We start from the raw sequence: 18,232 nt of genomic DNA, 5'->3' as shown, positions 1-18,232 counted from the left end.
TTTACTCTGAAAATAATTATACAAATTCTGTGATCTATGCCAACATAATCATAGTCCAAGCTTCTGTTTTATTGGTCTTTTCATGAAAACTACATCGAAATCACAACAAGAATAGCGCAAATAGATCTGTGATATAGTACGCCTTCACGTGACAGTTCAGTTGCAAACTGCCTTGAGTCCACAGTGTATTGCCACGGCAGTTGAGCGCTGCTGTCGGCGGTGCTGTCGGAGCTGAGTGTGTGAGCATCATGGAGTAGCGGTGACCGGAGTAGCCAGGCCTATCCGTGGTGTGAGGAGAGTCTAAACAACACTTTGAAATTGCTATTATTGCCCCGACTTCAATATAGTTTCGTGAATAGATGTATGAAACCTGGGCTTAGATTGTGATTATTCTGGCCATGTATAGTTGTATACTGAATTTCGATAATTATTTTTCAAAGTAAAGTTTTCACAAGCAAAGTAAAGTTTTCACAAGAAAATCAGACGGTCCTCATGGTCGTTTAAAAACATAATACTTTTAGTATGATACAGTTCTTGCATCAAATCAATTTTTGAAGTATGGGGGGGGGGGGGGGGCTCAGGTAACTCAAAGCGATTTGAGTGCAGGCGTGGTGTCCACGGGTACAAAGGGCTGAACCCCCGAAAGCTCAGGGGTTTTAGGCATTTAATTACGGTCAGTCGTCAGATGAGCATATTTCTAATGCCTTATTTGTGACACTGGCAGGTCGATCACTAATTGGCGTGGGGTCCATAGTAGAGTTGCGTACCAACTACGCTGAGCTGAGAGTACGCTGGCCTACGTTACTATACCCTGAGGGACGCAAAAAAGTACGCAAGATGGACGCAAACAATTTGATATGTTTAACAAAATTCGCGTACTTTCGGCGTAGAAACTTGACGCAGAAAGTACGCCTTTTTTACGTAACACTACGCTACTAAACTAAACAAACTGCATCTTTAAATGAATTAATAAAAAATGAGCCCCCGAAAGATAAAAAAGTAGCCCCCAAAAAATTTCCCAAAATTTGATATAGATCGAGTCCCCGAAAAAAAAAAATCTTTCACTGGATTCTGCGCTCACAGTCCCACAAACAGTCGAGTCAATTTGTGCACAAACCGTCCGATTTTTCGCGTAAAATCTTTACTTTGAAAATAATTATACACATTTTGTGAACAATGCCAACATAATCATAATCCAAGCCTCTGCATATGTAGTCTTTTCATGAAACTACATTGAAATCACAACAATAATAATGCAAATAAATCGTAATTATCGAGATCCTATCTGACATAGTTTGTTTTACGATGCGCCATTCATGGTCAAACAGCATATATTATAAAAATTCTCTATATAAAGATAATCTAAATTTTTTTTTGGATAGCACATAGGCCGCCTCTATCTATCTATTTGGCCCCCTCCCCTAGAATCCCGTGGATTTTCCATTCTGGCCATGTATAGTTGTATACTGAATTTCGACAATCATTTTTCAAAGTAAAGTTTTCACAAGAAAATCAGACGGTCGTCATGGTCGTTTAAAAACATGATAATACTTTTAGTATGATACAGTTCTTGCATCAAATCAATTTTTAAAGTATGGGGGGGGGGGTCAGGTAACTCATAGCGATTTGAGCTTTCGGGGGTTTTAGGCATTTAATTACGGTCAGATGAGCATATTTTTAATGCCTTATTTGTGACACTGGCAGGTCGATCACTAATTGGCGTGGGGTCCATAGTAGAGTTGCGTACCAACTACGCTGAGCTGAGAGTACGCTGGCCTACGTTACTATACCCTGAGGGACGCAAAAAAGTACGCAAGATAGACGCAAACAATTTAATATGTTTAACAAAATTCACGTACTTTCGGCGTAGAAACTTGACGCAGAAAGTACGCCTTTTTTTACGTAACACTACGCTACTAAACTAAACAAACTGCACCTTTAAATGAATTAATGAAAAATTAGCCCAAGAAAAATGAGCCCCCGAAAGATAAAAAAAGTAGCCCCCAAAAATTTCCCCAAAATTTGATATAGATCGAGTCCCCGAAAAAAATAATCTTTCACTGGATTCTACGCTCACAGTCCCACACACAGTCGAGTCAATTTGTGCACAAACCGTCCGATTTTTCGCGTAAAATCTTTACTTTGAAAATAATTATACACATTTTGTGAACAATGCCAACATAATCATAATCCAAGCCTCTGCATATGTAGTCTTTTCATGAAACTACATTGAAATCACAACAATAATAATGCAAATAAATAGTAATTATCGAGATCCTATCTGACATAGTTTGTTTTACGATGCGCCATTCATGGTCAAACAGCATATATTATAAAAATTCTCTATATAAAGATAATCTTAATTTTTTTTTGGTTAGCACATAGGCCTCTATCTATCTATCTATTTGGCCCCCTCCCCTAGAATCCCGTGGATTTTCCACGGGTCCTGCTAGTCTATATTACTAATACGCAAAATCGCCGCGGGGGGTCCAAACGGGTACAAAACGGTTCCTCAAAAACGTCTTTCCCCGACCCCGCCCGCCTCCGCCGTGGCGCGGGGAGGGCGGCACAATTCCACGAGGTCTGTCTCCCGTAACCCGCGTGCCACGTCGACCCCGCGATCGACGTCCACGCCGTTAAACGCGGTTTCGGGGCGGCCGGGGAGGACGGGCGGACGAGAGCACGGCGGGCGTCGCGGATTGCGAGGAGGCGACGAACCCGCGAGAGCGAGTCGGCAAGGCGTGCACCCGCCCTCTGTCTAATTATCAAAGAGAGACGAAGAGACACACGATGGACGAGAATCCACTCGCGTCAACGGGTGTAGCAAGTCTCATTGAAAAAGGCTGCGGCGTATCCCGAGTAAGACCTCTTGCTATAGGGTTCGCTTTGTAGCGTGTAAGAGAAATACACATCAACAGACGACTCACCCGGGTGAGGGGATGTAGCCAATATGTATCCTCAACGGGTTGAGCTTACCCGTGCTATGCTTCTTTCTATAGGATATGCTTTGTAGTCCAAGCGGACATGTGTGTACGTGTATAACGTATGCGACGCACATGCATGATGAAGCCATAAAATTGTCTGTGGACTACATGTGATTTTAGGCTTATTTTTCTCACGGGAGTTTCGGACCCAGTGTATGACTATGAACTCATTGGCATCCTGTCTACGATTAGATTAGAGGTAAGCATAATTATATTAATTAATTCTTATCCAGTAAATCTAGATATCAATTAGACTAATCGCAGTTCTTTGAAACTGAAACCAAAGTGAAAGGGCCCGGTGTAAGTTAGAGTCTACCTAACTCCGGGAAGCTCCAACACCGGCGCCGCAGGCGTCCGACGCCTGCGGCGCCGGTGTTGGAGCTTCCCGGAGTTAGAGTCTACCATGACCATGTCTACTGCTGACTGCAGACCTAGGCCTACTGTAACTTAGGTCTGCAGAATTACAGTTTTTTGAGGGCCAGACCTACTGTAGGTCTGCAGAAATACAGTTTTTTGAGGGCCGTAGCCCAGCAAGCATGAGATCTGCATAAAATAAGTGGTTATCATTTTTTGGTCAATTTAGAGGCTGAAATATTACTAAGATTAGATTCTAGCCTATTATTATTAATGTTTACAATTGGGTTAGAGTGGCCCTTTAAAATATAAACAAATTATTGTGTTCTTTTGTTTGAATTGAAGCCTGAACTCATAAAGGCGAAGTTGTACCCGTCCTCACTCTACATAGAGGAGTGGCGCTCCACTACTTTTCTTTACATGTTTCCAAATGATGGAGAAGAAAAATGCCCCCCCCCCCCCCCTTGAGCAAAAAAGATTTGTGTAGACGTATGATACGTTTTTTTATCGTAAATCGAGAGATTCTACATCGTCTGCCAGGACATGAGCGGGAGTGAAGGGGGGGCAGGAGTCTCCTATTACGAGTTGGTGGGACGGTTGGAGAAAAAGAATGGTGGCGTGAAATTCTCTCTACACCCTGTCGTAGACCTATACAGATACATGCTACATACACACTTACTACTTATCTACTAATAATGCAACATACTTCAATTTCTCCTTGCATAACATTTGCCCTTTGCTTCATTGAAAATCATTTTAAAGGGATGAATATTCAAATTTTTAAAAAGTTTTCTTTTCTTTTTTATTTTTTTCAGATGCCGAAAAGAAAAGCCAAAACTGTTGACGGTAGAAGGAGCTTAGATGCATGAAATTATGAAGCCATAAAATTGTCTGTGGACTACATGTGATTTTAGGCTTATTTTTCTCACGGGAGTTTCGGACCCAGTGTATGCTATGAACTCATTGGCATCCTGTCTACGATTAGATTAGAGGTAAGCATAATTATATTAATTAATTCTTATCCAGTAAATCTAGATATTAATTAATTGCAGATCTTTTAAACTGAAACTAAAGTGAAAGGGCCCGGTGTAGAGTCTACCATGTCTTCTGCCGACTGTACTGTAGGTCTGCAGAATTACAGTTTTTTGAGAGCCGTAGCCCAGCAAGCATGAGATCTGCATAAAATAAATGGTTATCATCATTTTTTGGTCAATTTAAAGGCTGAAATATTACTAAGAAGACGTGTAGATTCTAGCCTATTAATGTTTACAATTGGGTTAGAGTGGCCCTTTAAAATATAAACAAATTATTGTGTTCTTTTGTTTGAATTGAAGCCTGAACTCATAAAGGCGAAGTTGTACCCGTCCTCACTCTACATAGAGGAGTGGCGCTCCACTACTTTTTTTTTTACATGTTTCCAAATGATGGAGAAGAAAAATGCCCCCCCCCCCCCTTGAGCAATTGAGCAAAAAAGATTTGTGTATGATACGTTTTTATCATAAATCGAGAGATTCTACATCGTCTGCCAGGCCATGAGCGGGAGTGAGGGGGGGGGGGGGGCAGGAGTCTCCTATTACGAGTTGGTGGGACGGTTGGAGAAAAAGAATGGTGGCGTGAAATTCTCTCTACACCCTGTCGTAGACCTATACAGATACATGCTACATACACACTTACTACTTATCTACTCATAATGCAACATACTTCAATTTCTCCTTACATAACATTTGCCCTTTGCTTCATTGAAAATCATTTTAAAGGGATGAATATTTAAATTTTAAAAATGTTTTCTTTTCTTTTTTCTTTTTTTCAGATGCCGAAAAGAAAAGCCAAAACTGTTGACGGTAGAAGGAACTCAGAGAAAAAAAAACAACGAAGAGAATTCTTAAAACAACAATCGAGAGAAAGACAAAGTAACTCTACGGCTCAACTACCACCAACTAATGCTCAGGATTTCACAGAGTTTACAGAACGACAAGGTGATTCTCCTGCTCACCTACCAGCAACTGATGCTCAAGATTCCACAAACTGTACAGAAAGACAAGGTGATTCTCCTGCTCACCTACTACCAAGTGATGCTCAAGATTCCACAAACTGTACAGAAAGACAAGATGATTTTCCTGCTCACCTACTACCAAGTGATGCTCAAGATTCCACAAACTGTACAGAAAGACAAGATGATTCTCCTGCTCACCTACTACCAAGTGATGCTCAAGATTCCATAAACTGTACAGAAAGACAAAGTGATTCTCCTGCTCACCTACTACCAACTGATGCTCAGGATTCCACTGAACTTCAAGGAAATGTAGCACATCGATCTAATTTGAATGCTGCTCAAAACTATCACTCAACATTGAACAGTTTCTCTCTGGGACCAATGTCACATGAATGCCAATACTGCCATGCAAGTCGATTCAAGAATGAAGCAAGTAACTGCTGTCACAACGGGAAAGTTGACCTCCAGCCTCTACCACCATACCCTACTTTACTGCAGCATCTTCTTGAGGGACAAGACCACAAATCAAAAAACTTCCTGAAGCATATTCGCAACTACAACAGTTCATTTGCGTTTGCGTCGATGGGCGCAATGATGGCTCCGCCACCAGGCCATGGACCATACTGTTTCCGTATTCATGGGCAATTATATCATAGAACTGGAACCCTTCACCCACCACCAAATACACCTCGACGATATGGCCAAATCTATATCCTTGATGGACCAGAAGCAACGCAAACGAGACTGGCCCAGCCCCAAAATGAACATTGTCATGAGGGCATAATGGATTCCATTCATGATCAACTAATTGCCATCAACCCTTATGCTGCTGCATACAAGCACATGCATGAGGTTGAGACAGAAGAGAATAATAGAGCAATCACATCAAATTGCCAGCCACCCACTGTCACCATGGTAATCAAAAAAGGCACAGATCAAAGGCGATACAACCTGCCAACCCACGATGAAGTCGCTGCAGTGTTTGTAGGAACTGATGGCATCCCCCCCGATCGAGACCTCATTGTCTATCCCAGAGATATGCCTTTACAGAACATTTCCACCATATCCCCCAACGTTGACCCCATGACTTACCCAATCCTATTTCCACATGGAGAACGTGGATGGATTCCTGGCATACAACATTCAGCACCACATGCAACAGCAAAAAGGAATTCAGTAACTCTTCTCCAGTTTTATTCATTTCGTTTGGCCATAAGACAACAATTCTCTCCCATCCACAAATCCGGCAAGCTCTTCCAACAGTACATAGTTGACGCCTATGTCAAAACAGAATCTGAACGCCTGTCATATCTGCGACATAATCAATCTCAATTGCGAGTTGAACACTACCAAGGTTTAATGGACCACATCAATAAGCAAGCCATTGAAACAGAACGCACACTCGGTAGAATTGTGATATTGCCTTCATCCTTTCAAGGTTCCCCACGTGCAATGAATCAGAACTATCAGGATGCCATGTCAATAGTTGCTCACTTTGGAAAGCCAGACCTGTTTCTGACGTTTACGTGCAATCCTAAATGGGAAGAAATCAAGAGCAACCTTCTTCCACACCAACAAAGTTCAGACAGGCCTGATTTAATCTCGAGAGTTTTCAAACTGAAGCTTGACCAACTCATAAAAGACATAACTAAAAATCACATTTTTGGCAAACCTGTAGCATGGGTTCATGTCATCGAATTCCAAAAGAGAGGTCTACCACATTGCCACATGTTGATTATTCTGGAACAAGACAGCAAATTACGTCAGCCTGAAGATATTGACAGCCTCATCAAAGCAACAATCCCTGACCCAGTAGAAGACCCACAGCTGTTTGAAATCATCAAATCTACTATGGTGCATGGGCCATGTGGGGTACTGAATCCTAAATCAGTATGCATGAAAGAAGGGGTGTGCAGCAAGGATTATCCTAAACAGTTTCAAACAAGAACAGCAGTCTCTACTGATGGATATCCCCAATATGCCAGACCAGACAATAGCAGGACCGTCACCGTCAAACACAAGGAATTGGATAACAGGTATGTAGAATTTTATCATAATGCATAAACTTTTCTATAACAAATATTACCTCTATATTGCTAATCTTTCATTTAAGTTGATCTACCAAACTTAAATATGCAGAGAAAGTGTTCATGTTTTACCAATATTGTTCTTAAAACTACATTGTAAACATAAACAATAAATGCAATGATAAAATGAAATATTGTTTCATGTATTAATTAATTTTGTAAAACAATAAATAATCATGAACAGATTTTACATATACATGTATATAAATTCACATAAATGATACTCCTCTTTCTTTTTATATTTTACAACTTATTTTATAAGTATTTTTGTTCCTTTTTTTCTTTCTTCCTGTTTATAGATGGATTGTTCCTTACAGCCCATATCTATCCAAAAAATATCAAGCACACATAAACTTGGAAGCCTGCATGTCCATCAAAAGCGTGAAGTACCTGTACAAATACATCTATAAAGGATACGACTGTGCAACATTGCAAACTTCACAAACTACAGTAAATCACGATGAGATCTCCTCTTTCACGGATGCAAGGTAACTTTTAAAATACACAACTTCAAATTGCTTATATTTTGAAATGAATCTACAAAATGTACATTATAGCAAAAAAATTTAACTTCACAGAGAACTCTTTTAATAAAATCAGTATTTTAATAATTAGTTGTGCAAATCTTTTTAATGTCAATTCTAAGTTTCATTGAATAGATTGCTCTTATCATATCCCAAATTCATTTAAAAAACATTCTTGCACTTGCTTATTATATTTTGCAGATATGTTAGTGCACCAGAAGGATTTTGGCGACTGTCAGAGTACTCTATGCAAGGACGTTCACACACAATCCATCGTCTACCAGTTCATCTTGCCAACAAACAACCAGTCTACTTCACACGAGGACAGGAGGAGGAAGGTCTTGAAAGAGCAAACAATAAACAATCCAAATTATCTGCTTGGTTCCAACTCAATGAAGAAGATGAAGATGCAAATCAATACTTCTACACAGAAATACCCAACCACTATGTTTTCAATAATAAAACAAGCCGTTGGCAAAAACGGAAAAAAAATGTCAAATCTGTGCAAAGAATGTACAGTGTGAGTCCTAAAGACGAAGAAAGATTTTTTTCTTCGTCTACTTCTACTGCATGTTCCTGGGGCCAAGAGCTACAAAGACATGAAAACCGTCGATGGAATTGAAGCCTCTACTTTCAAAGAAGCATGCCTAAAACTCAACCTTCTTGAAAGTGACAAAGTATGGGATGACACATTGAGAGAAGCATCATCATACAAGATGCCAAGACAGATGCGTCTGCTCTTTGCAACAATAGTGGCACACAATCATCCAACAGATGTCCTCTCATTATGGGAAAACCATAAAAGTGCACTCACAGAGGATTTCAGAAGAACATTTCCTCAACCACAAGCAACCCAACATGCCCTTGCACACATCAATGATATCCTAAAACAGCATGGTAAGTAACTATGACATTTAGTTTTCTATTAAATTTTAAAAATTCCTGTAAAACCTTTAATAAATTAAAATTTGTTTAGTCCTTAAATACAGAAATATTATTTAGTTAATAAAATGATAAAGATATACTTCACAACTGTCTTATCAAATATGTACCGTCTACAAAAAAAAACCTCAATTGTTTATGGAAATACAACATAATGTTTTTTAACTCAATGTATGAAATCCTGCTTATTTTGCATTTATTCATGTGATCAATTCTAAAACTTGAAGCATTAATTTAATTCGTAGTTGTTTCTTTGCTGTTTTCATTTAGGACTTTCATGTAGATCCCTTGGATTACCTTTGGAAACCCTACAAGACGGTCAAATACAAAATGATCTTCTACATGAGGCAAACCAATTTGATAACCCTGATGTCCAAATGAATGAAGAACAGGAACATGTCATCAACACAATCCTCCAATGTCAACAAACCATCTCCCAAGGAATGAATCCACCGACTACTGCCTTCTTCATTGATGGTCCAGGAGGTACAGGAAAAACTACAATGTATAACCGACTCATTGCTACATTCCACAAGAAAAACCTGAAAGTAAGTTGTTTTTTTACAATTACATATAAACAATCCTTATTACAATTATTTATTGACTTAAATTTGTTGCGAAAAGCTATTATTAGTGAAATAGTAAAATATTAGATTCATTTAAAATGTAATCATTGTTCAGAAAATTTATTTTGATACTTCGTTCCATATATCTTACAAAAAAATATTTACATATTTATCTCTCTGTCATTCATTCTGTACTGAAACATATGATTTAAAATAGCAAATACACACAACAATATTTCTAATTTTCCTGTTATCTGAAATTACATTTTCATGTAAATAACATTGCTTTTACTAAAATATAAATAACCTTATTTAATTTATTATCTTTTGTAGGTGTCTGCTACAGCATATACTGGCATTGCTGCAACACTTCTACACAAGGGTCAAACAATTCACAGCTTTTACAAATTGCCAGTACCTATTGATGAAAGATCTACATGCAATGTTCCACCAGATACACAACAAGCGCAAAAGGTGCGAGATACTGATCTATTCATAATAGATGAAGCTTCAATGGTGCCAAAACATGCACTGGATGCCATCAACATGATGCTACAAGACGTAATGGATAATGACAAACTCTTTGGAGGAAAGATTGTTCTGTTAGGTGGAGACTTTCGACAAGTCTTACCAGTAATTCCAAGAGTTGCTCCGGCAGTACTGATGGAGAACACAATTAAGAAATCAAACACCTTCCAAGAGTTTCACAACTTCAAGCTGACCACAAACATGAGAGCAGATGAAAGTGAGAAACAGTTTGCGAAATGGCTGCTTGAGGTAGGAGAAGGAACGTATGATGCTGGAACAGACGCACTTCCAGGTGATTCCATTGTACTTCCATCCTCAGTAATCACAAAAGACATTGTGAAGGACATGTATGATGACAATGACAACAATAATGTCGAAAAAGAAGCTATCCTCACACCAAAGAACGATGCCACGTTCATAATAAATCAGCAAATACTTCAAAAACTTCCCGAGAATACAGCAGTGTACTACAGTACAGATACAATCACAACAGATGACCCTTCAGATGCTCTGAGCTATCCAACAGAATTTGTAAACTCAATGACACCATCAGGATTACCACTCCATAAACTGCAATTGAAACAGGGAGCAATTGTGATGTTACTTCGTAACCTTGATATCAATGATGGATTGTGTAATGGTACAAGATTGAGAATTTGCAATTTGTACAACAATGTCATTGATGCGCAAGTGTTGATAACAGGCAAACGTGTATTTATCCCACGGATAAAGTTGACCCCATCTGACACCACCATGCCATTTAACTTACACCGTGTACAATTTCCAATACGTTTAGCATATTGCATGACAATCAATAAGGCTCAAGGACAAACCTTCTCCAGAGTTGGGATCTATCTGCCGTACCCAGTTTTCACACATGGACAACTATACGTAGCATTGTCCAGGGCTAAATCACTCAACAGCATACGTGTGATGATGGACAACACTTCAGGCCAAGGAAAGAAACACAGTAAATACTACACAAAGAACATCGTGTATCGTGAAGTCCTAGGTTGAAATTTCTTTTCCTCTAAAGGGTAAGTAAGAATGCATTAGTCATTTTAATGGTTGACTAAAAAAGATATTATATTAAAAAATTCCTCTTTGTCATTGTAATATTGACTAAAAATACTATGCTATCCTTTAAAAAAAGATACACCACATCATTACAAAAGTGTTAATGCATATAAATAATACATACAATGCAAACGCATTAAATGAAAATCCCTTCATTCAGGAGGGAAAAAAATAAAAACATTTTGAGGGCTATTTTTCAAGCTTGCTTGCATGAAAATGACACTCTTTAATTAGAACTCTATATGCAATTATTTTTGTGGCTCTTTTATGACTTTCAGGGGCTCTTTTTGGCATTTTGAGAATGAATGAAATGAGAACCATGTATTGTTTCCCTGCCTTCATTATGAAATCCACAAATGTCTAAAGTAACCGATGTCCTTAATTTAAACTTACTTGAACATAAAAATAATGCATATTGTCCAAAAAAAATGTGTGGCGGACAAGCCCAAACAAATTTGTGTTAAAATAACAATTTTTCTTTCATAAATTTGGTAGGTAATTTGATTTAAATATGTCCTTTTTTTTTTAAAAAAGGAGATATTAAAAAAAATAACAATACAATAAGGCCCAATCACCCAGATATTCAAGGAAATTTGATGCAAAGTAAAGTGTTGAAAAGTATCATACCAAACAATTTAACAAAAAATTAAATTGTCTAAAAAAAAAATCAAGAGGGCTCCAGCCACTATGAACACAACGGACAAAAAAAAATAAAAATATATACAGTACCTCATTCTACCCTCAACAATTGCTATGGTAGACAAAGGAACATCCCTTCACTGCTATTATGTAAAAATCTGTTGAACAGGTGTCACATGCATATTCACCTGTTCTACACATTATTACATAGCAGTGAAGGGATGTTCCTTTGTCTACCGTAGCAATTGTTGAAGGTAGAATGAGCAACTGTATATTTTGTCCGCTTTCTTTGTAATGTTTATCGTGAGCCCCCCTCCCACCAAAACAAAAAACAAATCATAGCTACCAGTTTTAAATTTAAACAAAATAATTTTAAAAATTGTTGTTAAAAAAAGTTTTTCTAAAAACAAAGATGTTAGACCCCCCCCCCCCCCCCCCCCCCCCCCCCCCCATCAAAGAAAGGTTCTCTATCATTTATGTCAAACATCTTGGTTCAACCTTACTGTTTTTATTCCTCAAAACTACACTGTCCAAAATCTATAGCAAAAAAAAATACACGCATCTACCAAAAACGTAATCCATTACATGGCAAATATTTTGATGAATAATTAAAAATAATTGTAACTGTCAAAAATATAATCATGAATCAAATGAAAGCTAACAATTACTATAAAATCTAAAACTACAATAAATTCAATCTCTATCATAAGTCTTTAAAATGATGGCTTTCGATCAAAACAAACTATTTTGTTATGCTTTAAAGCTTCCTGTTCTGCCAAGCTCACTTACTTATAATTGCAGACACAATAATTTATATAAAAAAATCTCGCATGCCAATGAATTTCATAATATCCACTTAACTTTTTTGTTTGTACTTTGGTTTTAAAGAAAATTATTGTGCTGAAGGAAAAATTCCTTTATAAATATTTCACCATAAACATCATTTATAGGTGAGGCACAAACTCTGTCAACTATTATACTTTAGACTAAAACTGTTGAATTTAAAAATCTAAAACGAATAAACTAGCACCTTTGATAAACAGTAAAATTTAAAAATCTACGAATTCACTAGCAATTTGAATATATTTGAACAAAATAATCGTCACGTGCAATACAAGCAAGGCAACAAGACCGCCGAATAAATGCAACGCATGGTATTTCACACATGGCGTTTTATAAAGCATCTGGCACGCCAATCAATTTCTTGATATCCACTGTACGGTTTTCGTACTTTGGTTTCGGAGATAATTAATATTGTGCGGGAGAAAAAAATTCCTTTACAAATATTTCGCGATAATCATCATTTTTAGGTGAATAAAAACTTCTCTAGAATATAATAATTTAGACTAAAACAGTTAAATTTACAAATCTAAAACAAAATCACTAGCACGTGCAATACAAGCAAGGCAACAAGACCGCCGAATAAATGCAACGCATGGTACCGTATTTCACACACGGCGTTTTATAAAGCCTTTCGCACGCCATTTAATTTCTTGATATACACTTCACAGTTTCCGTACTTTGGATTTGGAGATAACTTTTGTTATAAAAGAAATTTTGGAATAAATACTTCGCGATAAACATCATTTGTAGGTGAGTGACGAATTTTGTCAGTTGATATCATTTAGGCTAAGACAATTGAACTTAAAAAATCTAAAATGAATCCACTCGAACCCTAAATTTATTTTTGAACGATTTACCATACCGAGCAACACAAGCGAGCCAGAACGCCCGGCCAGCGACTGCAACGCAAACCGTAGAGCAAAACACCAAAGCAAACTAAAAAAGCGAATGACTAACTTAGTTTAATTTAAAATCGATATCAGCACAACTAATCATTAACTCTGAGAACCGCTGTAAACGAAAGAATTAAGGACAATAGCACAACTTAAAAATGAAAAGGACATTTTCTCGATAACCTATCACATTATTTAAAGTCATTATTTCTATTTTTTTTTTAAATTAAAAAACGTGTTTTGCGTCCATTTACTTTGAAGACGCATGCTTTTTTTTTTTTTTTTTTTTTTTTTTTTTTTTTCACCACCCAAAAAATCATGAAAATCATACCAATTACTTCAATTAGTATCTCATACATGTAACTTTCATTTCATTAAAACAGGCAACATGGAAAACATCAAAGCAGCAAGTCTACAAATCTTAGGTACAATGACAAGGCTGCAAGTCAAGGCACCGACTCTCACGAAGGACGCATGGCAGCAAATAATAAACCTGACAGAAAAGATAGAAGAGTCTGCTATAGAAATGAAAAATGAAACATCAAGTATGAAAGAAGCCAACAAAAAATTACTGATTAAGAATGCAGCACTTTCCAAAGAGGGATTCAACTTGCGGCAGCAGCTCAAAGAAATGAAATCTGCGTTAAATGACTCTCAGCTAAAATGCAGCAATGCATTAGATGAGCTACATGAAGTGATGAACAGTACTGATAATATAATAGCTTCTCAACCTACAGCCCAATCAACGCCCCAGGAAAACGAACAAGGAACCTCCAACAACGACGACACCTCATCATCGCCCATAATGTAAGATCTCATGTACCGTACACCAATGTTTTTTAAGAATAAAGTTACTCTCAACTATGTTTTTTAAAACTTTCATTTAACTTAAATTAAAAGAAAAGTTATTTAATATGATTACTTAGACCTATATCAATTTCTCTTTCTTTTTTAGAACTAATTAAAAACTAAATACATTTATAACGCTTGAGATAAAAACTGATGTCTATAATTTCTTTTAACTCTTGCAGTATGCAAAACTACTTGACCTGTTGTAAAAATGCAAAAATGTTTGATCTTTTATTAAGGTAAACAATTTTATGCATTCATTTTTTTAAAGTAGTAGAAAAAACATAGCTCTACAAAATGATCTGAAAAAATATGGTTTTTCAACTTCATACATGACGTATTTTACATGTATTTTTATAATCAAAGTTCCATTTATATTTTACCTTCAAATATTTAATGGGGAACTGGATATCTTGCCTACATTATGCAATAACATAGACGTAATCCATACTTGAAACTCTTAAGTATGTTGACTATGTTACATAACGCTGAAAATATATATTAAATTTCTATGTTCAAAGTATATCTTGACTCATTCATGCAATATCAAAAAGTATTCCAGTACTTAATCTTTTTTAATGAGGGTATGTCATATATTGCCAAAGCTATGTAAATAAGTGTTTTTATAAATATGTGGATGTAGATAAGTTATGTTCTTATTTAACTATATGTATGAATCAATTATTCGCTGACACCTCTCATATTCCAAATCGTTATTTCCTTTAAATATTTAAATCTACCTCGCTGACACCTCTCATACATGAATATCAGATCGTTAATTCCTTTAAAAAATTGATCTACCTCAATTTCCTGAAACAAATTTTTTTGAAAGAATAAAATGCTCAAGTATTTATCGCTATTTCTTTATGGAAATAAGTGATAAAATTCAAGAATATGAAAGTTTGATTATAATCTGATTTTAAAATTATATTTCTCTTCACAACCCCATTTTCAATTTTTGTATACAAAATAAATGAAATAAAAAATCACATCTTAACAATCATTTAAAAAATATTTCAGACTTTAACTCACAAATGATCTCATATCTCTAAGTAAAAAAACGACACTTGCCGAAGAACAAATGAAAAATATTCTGTACTTACATGTTATGTTATTTATTACCAAAAAACAGACGATCTCATATCACTAATTATGCAGCAACACTTGCCAAAGAAAAATGTAGAATTTCTGTACTTACAATGTTATGTTATTGATTACCAAAACTGTATTCCATGAAACTAGATGTTCTACTGTAATGTTGTTCGTAAACATACATCAATGTACATATGTTGTCAATATGTAAAATGCCTTTTCATGTTTTGATTGCAAATGATACAATTTAAAGTGTTCCGCACTACAGCCTTTAACCTTTAAAATAGATATTAAATTTCTATGTTCAAAGATTATCTTGACTCATTCATGCAATATCAAAAAGTATTCCAGTACTTAATCTTTTTTTAAACGAGGATACGTCATATATTGCCAAAGCTATGTAAATAAGTGTTTTTATAAATATGTGGATGTAGATAAGTTATGTTCTTATTTAACTATATGTATGAATCAATTATTCGCTGACACCTCTCATATTCCAAATCGTTATTTCCTTTAAATATTTAAATCTACCTCGCCGACACCTCTCATAAATCAGATCGTTAATTCCTTTAAGTAATTGATCTACCTCAATTTCCTGAAACAAGTTTTTTTGAAAGAATAAAATGCTCAAATATTTATCGCTATTTCTTTATGGAAATAAGTGATAAAATTCAAGTATATGAAAGTTTGATTATAATCTGATTTTAAAATTAGATACTCTTCACAACCCCATTTTCAATTTTTGTATACAAAATAAATGTGATTTCTTATTACAATTATTTTAAAAATCATTATAAAATATTTCTGACTTTAACTCACAGATGATCTCATATCTCTAAGTAAAAAGACAACACTTGCCAAAGAACAAATGAAGAAGATTCTGTACTTACATGTTATGTTATTTATTACCAAAAATCAGACGATCTCATATCACTAATTATGCAGCAACACTTGCCAAAGAACATATGTAGAAGATTCTGTACTTACAATGTTATGTTATTTATTACCAAAACTATATTCCATGAAACTACATGTTCTACTGTAATGTTGTTCGTAAACATACATACAATATACATATGTTGTCAATATGTAAAATGCCTTTCATGTTTTGATTGCAAATGATACAATTTAAAGTGTTCTGCACTACAACCTTTAACCTTTAATAATAATACATATGTAAGTGTAAACTTCATCTTTCATTATCTGCCTGACTTCAACTTTCTTACTTCAAAATTTACTTTTAAAAGCAAACAATAAATCTTTTGAGGTATATTAGATTGTAATTTTTAAATATAACAACTATCATGTTATATGATATGTAAGAGTATGAAATAAGTAAGTAATACAATAAATGTAATTCTTTCAAGTTGATTGTATCATACTTACAAAATATATTTTTGATGATAATTTTGTTATTAAAACATGTAGTTTTAATAGAATATGTTAAGTCAAATATATCAACTGTTATTCATAGTTCGTTTTGGAAAAGTTATGAATAAATATGAAATTGTTCATACATGTATTAAAAATCAATCTTTGAAATCAATTTCATTTATGATGTATTATGAATGTCACTGTCATTCAAAGTATGCTGAGATTGAGGAAGAATAATGATTGCATAATTTGATATTGCTGTGCAAAACTAAAGAGATATGCAAAATTAGCAAAATGAGAATGAGAGAGGCATGACAACAACCATAATAAATAGTGAAAGTGGGGACGAGAAGAGAATAGTAAGAATAAATATGAAACGATCATAAATAACAAAAATGAAACAATTATAAGAATACACTAAATGCATCAATTTATTACAATATACTAAACCCACTTTTTTCTTCCAAACTTCAAGATATATTAATGGTACAAATAAAAACAGCTCAAATCAATACATAAAACGTTGGCATTAGGGTGATTTTTTAACGATTTAATAATAATAAATAAAGTTGAAAAAAATAAAAGACTACAAGATTAATAAATAAAAATTATCAAATTATATTTTCATCGCACATAAATCTATCTACAACCCCTCTCAGACCCTAAAATCAGCCCCTCCCCTAGAATCCCGTGGATTTTCCACGGGTCCTCCTAGTCTATATTATTAATACGCAAAATCGCCGCGGGGGGTCCAAACGGGTACAAAACGGTTCCTCAAAAACGTCTTTCCCCGACCCCGCTCGCCTCCGCCGTGGCGCGAGGACGGTGGCACAATTCCACGAGGCCTGTCTCCCGTAACCCGCGTGCCACCTCGACCCCGCGATCGACGTCCATGCCGTTAAACGCGGTTTCGGGGTGCCGGGGAGGACGGGCGGACGAAAGCACGGCGGGCGTCGTGGATTGCAAGGAGGCGACGAACCCGCGAGAGCGAGTCGACAAGGCGTGCTCCCGCCCTTTGTCTAATTATCAAAGCGAGACGAAGAGACACACAATAGACGAGAATCCACTCGCGTCAACGGGTGTAGCAAATCTCATCTTAAAACGGTGGGGCGTACCCCGAGTTAGACCTCTTACTATAGGATATGCTTTGTAGCGTGTCAGAGAAATACACATTAACCGATGACTCACTCAGGTGATGGGATGTAGCCAATATGTACGCTCAACGGGTTGAGCTTACCCGTGTTATGCGTCTTTCTATAGGATATGCTTTGTAGGCCAGACGGACCTGCTGTGTGTACGAACGTACGTGTATAATGTATGCGATGATTTTCACACGCACAGTCGGTTTGCGACTTTCATTCGGCTTTCATGCTATGATTGCCGTGATTTTTATATATAGTTTACGTGAATTAGAGGTATGAAAGCAGGGCTTACTTTGTGATTATCCTGTCCATGTTTACTGCATTTTGACAATCATTCTTCAAAGT

The 18,232-nt window shown here is 36.2% G+C and overlaps 1 protein-coding gene and 1 long non-coding RNA gene across 3 annotated transcripts; both read left to right on the top strand.

Moving 5' to 3' along the window:
* Positions 1–2,782: 2,782 nt before the first annotated feature.
* Positions 2,783–5,418, top strand: LOC105445157. Its single transcript, XR_973289.2, has 3 exons — positions 2,783–3,183; positions 4,154–4,330; positions 5,149–5,418. It is a non-coding gene; the product is annotated as an uncharacterized LOC105445157 (long non-coding RNA).
* A 625-nt stretch (positions 5,419–6,043) lies between these two features.
* Positions 6,044–16,917, top strand: LOC100891082 (ATP-dependent DNA helicase PIF1-like). Of its 2 annotated transcripts, XR_004062054.1 has the most exons (6): positions 6,044–7,367; positions 7,718–7,906; positions 8,144–8,839; positions 9,155–9,432; positions 9,784–11,015; positions 13,814–16,917. XR_004062054.1 is itself a non-coding variant. In XM_011680342.2 (4 exons), the coding sequence occupies exons 1-3, from the start codon at positions 8,659–8,661 to the stop codon at positions 10,993–10,995; spliced, it is 1,671 nt and encodes a 556-aa protein (XP_011678644.2). In that variant the 5' UTR covers positions 8,570–8,658; the 3' UTR covers positions 10,996–11,015; positions 13,814–16,917. The 2 variants fall into 2 exon arrangements, 1 of the variants encoding a protein (XP_011678644.2); XM_011680342.2 differs by lacking the exons at positions 6,044–7,367; positions 7,718–7,906 and having other exon boundaries at positions 8,570–8,839.
* The last annotated feature ends 1,315 nt before the right edge of the window (positions 16,918–18,232 follow it).

The sequence above is a fragment of the Strongylocentrotus purpuratus genome, unplaced genomic scaffold (assembly GCF_000002235.5).
Source record: "Strongylocentrotus purpuratus isolate Spur 01 unplaced genomic scaffold, Spur_5.0 spur5_scaffold_7, whole genome shotgun sequence".
Classification (NCBI taxonomy): Eukaryota; Metazoa; Echinodermata; class Echinoidea; order Camarodonta; family Strongylocentrotidae; genus Strongylocentrotus; species Strongylocentrotus purpuratus.
Note: the sequence above shows the minus strand (reverse complement) of the source record. Positions and strands in the feature narration are given on the sequence as shown.

Bases quoted from the DNA above. Each gene is read 5' to 3' on its own strand.
- LOC100891082 (XM_011680342.2), top strand. From the start codon at position 8,659: ATGCCAAGACAGATGCGTCTGCTCTTTGCAACAATAGTGGCACACAAT. The intron at 8,840-9,154 runs GTAAGTAACTAT...GTTTTCATTTAG, and splicing joins TGATATCCTAAAACAGCATG to GACTTTCATGTAGATCCCTT. The intron at 9,433-9,783 runs GTAAGTTGTTTT...TATCTTTTGTAG, and splicing joins TCCACAAGAAAAACCTGAAA to GTGTCTGCTACAGCATATAC.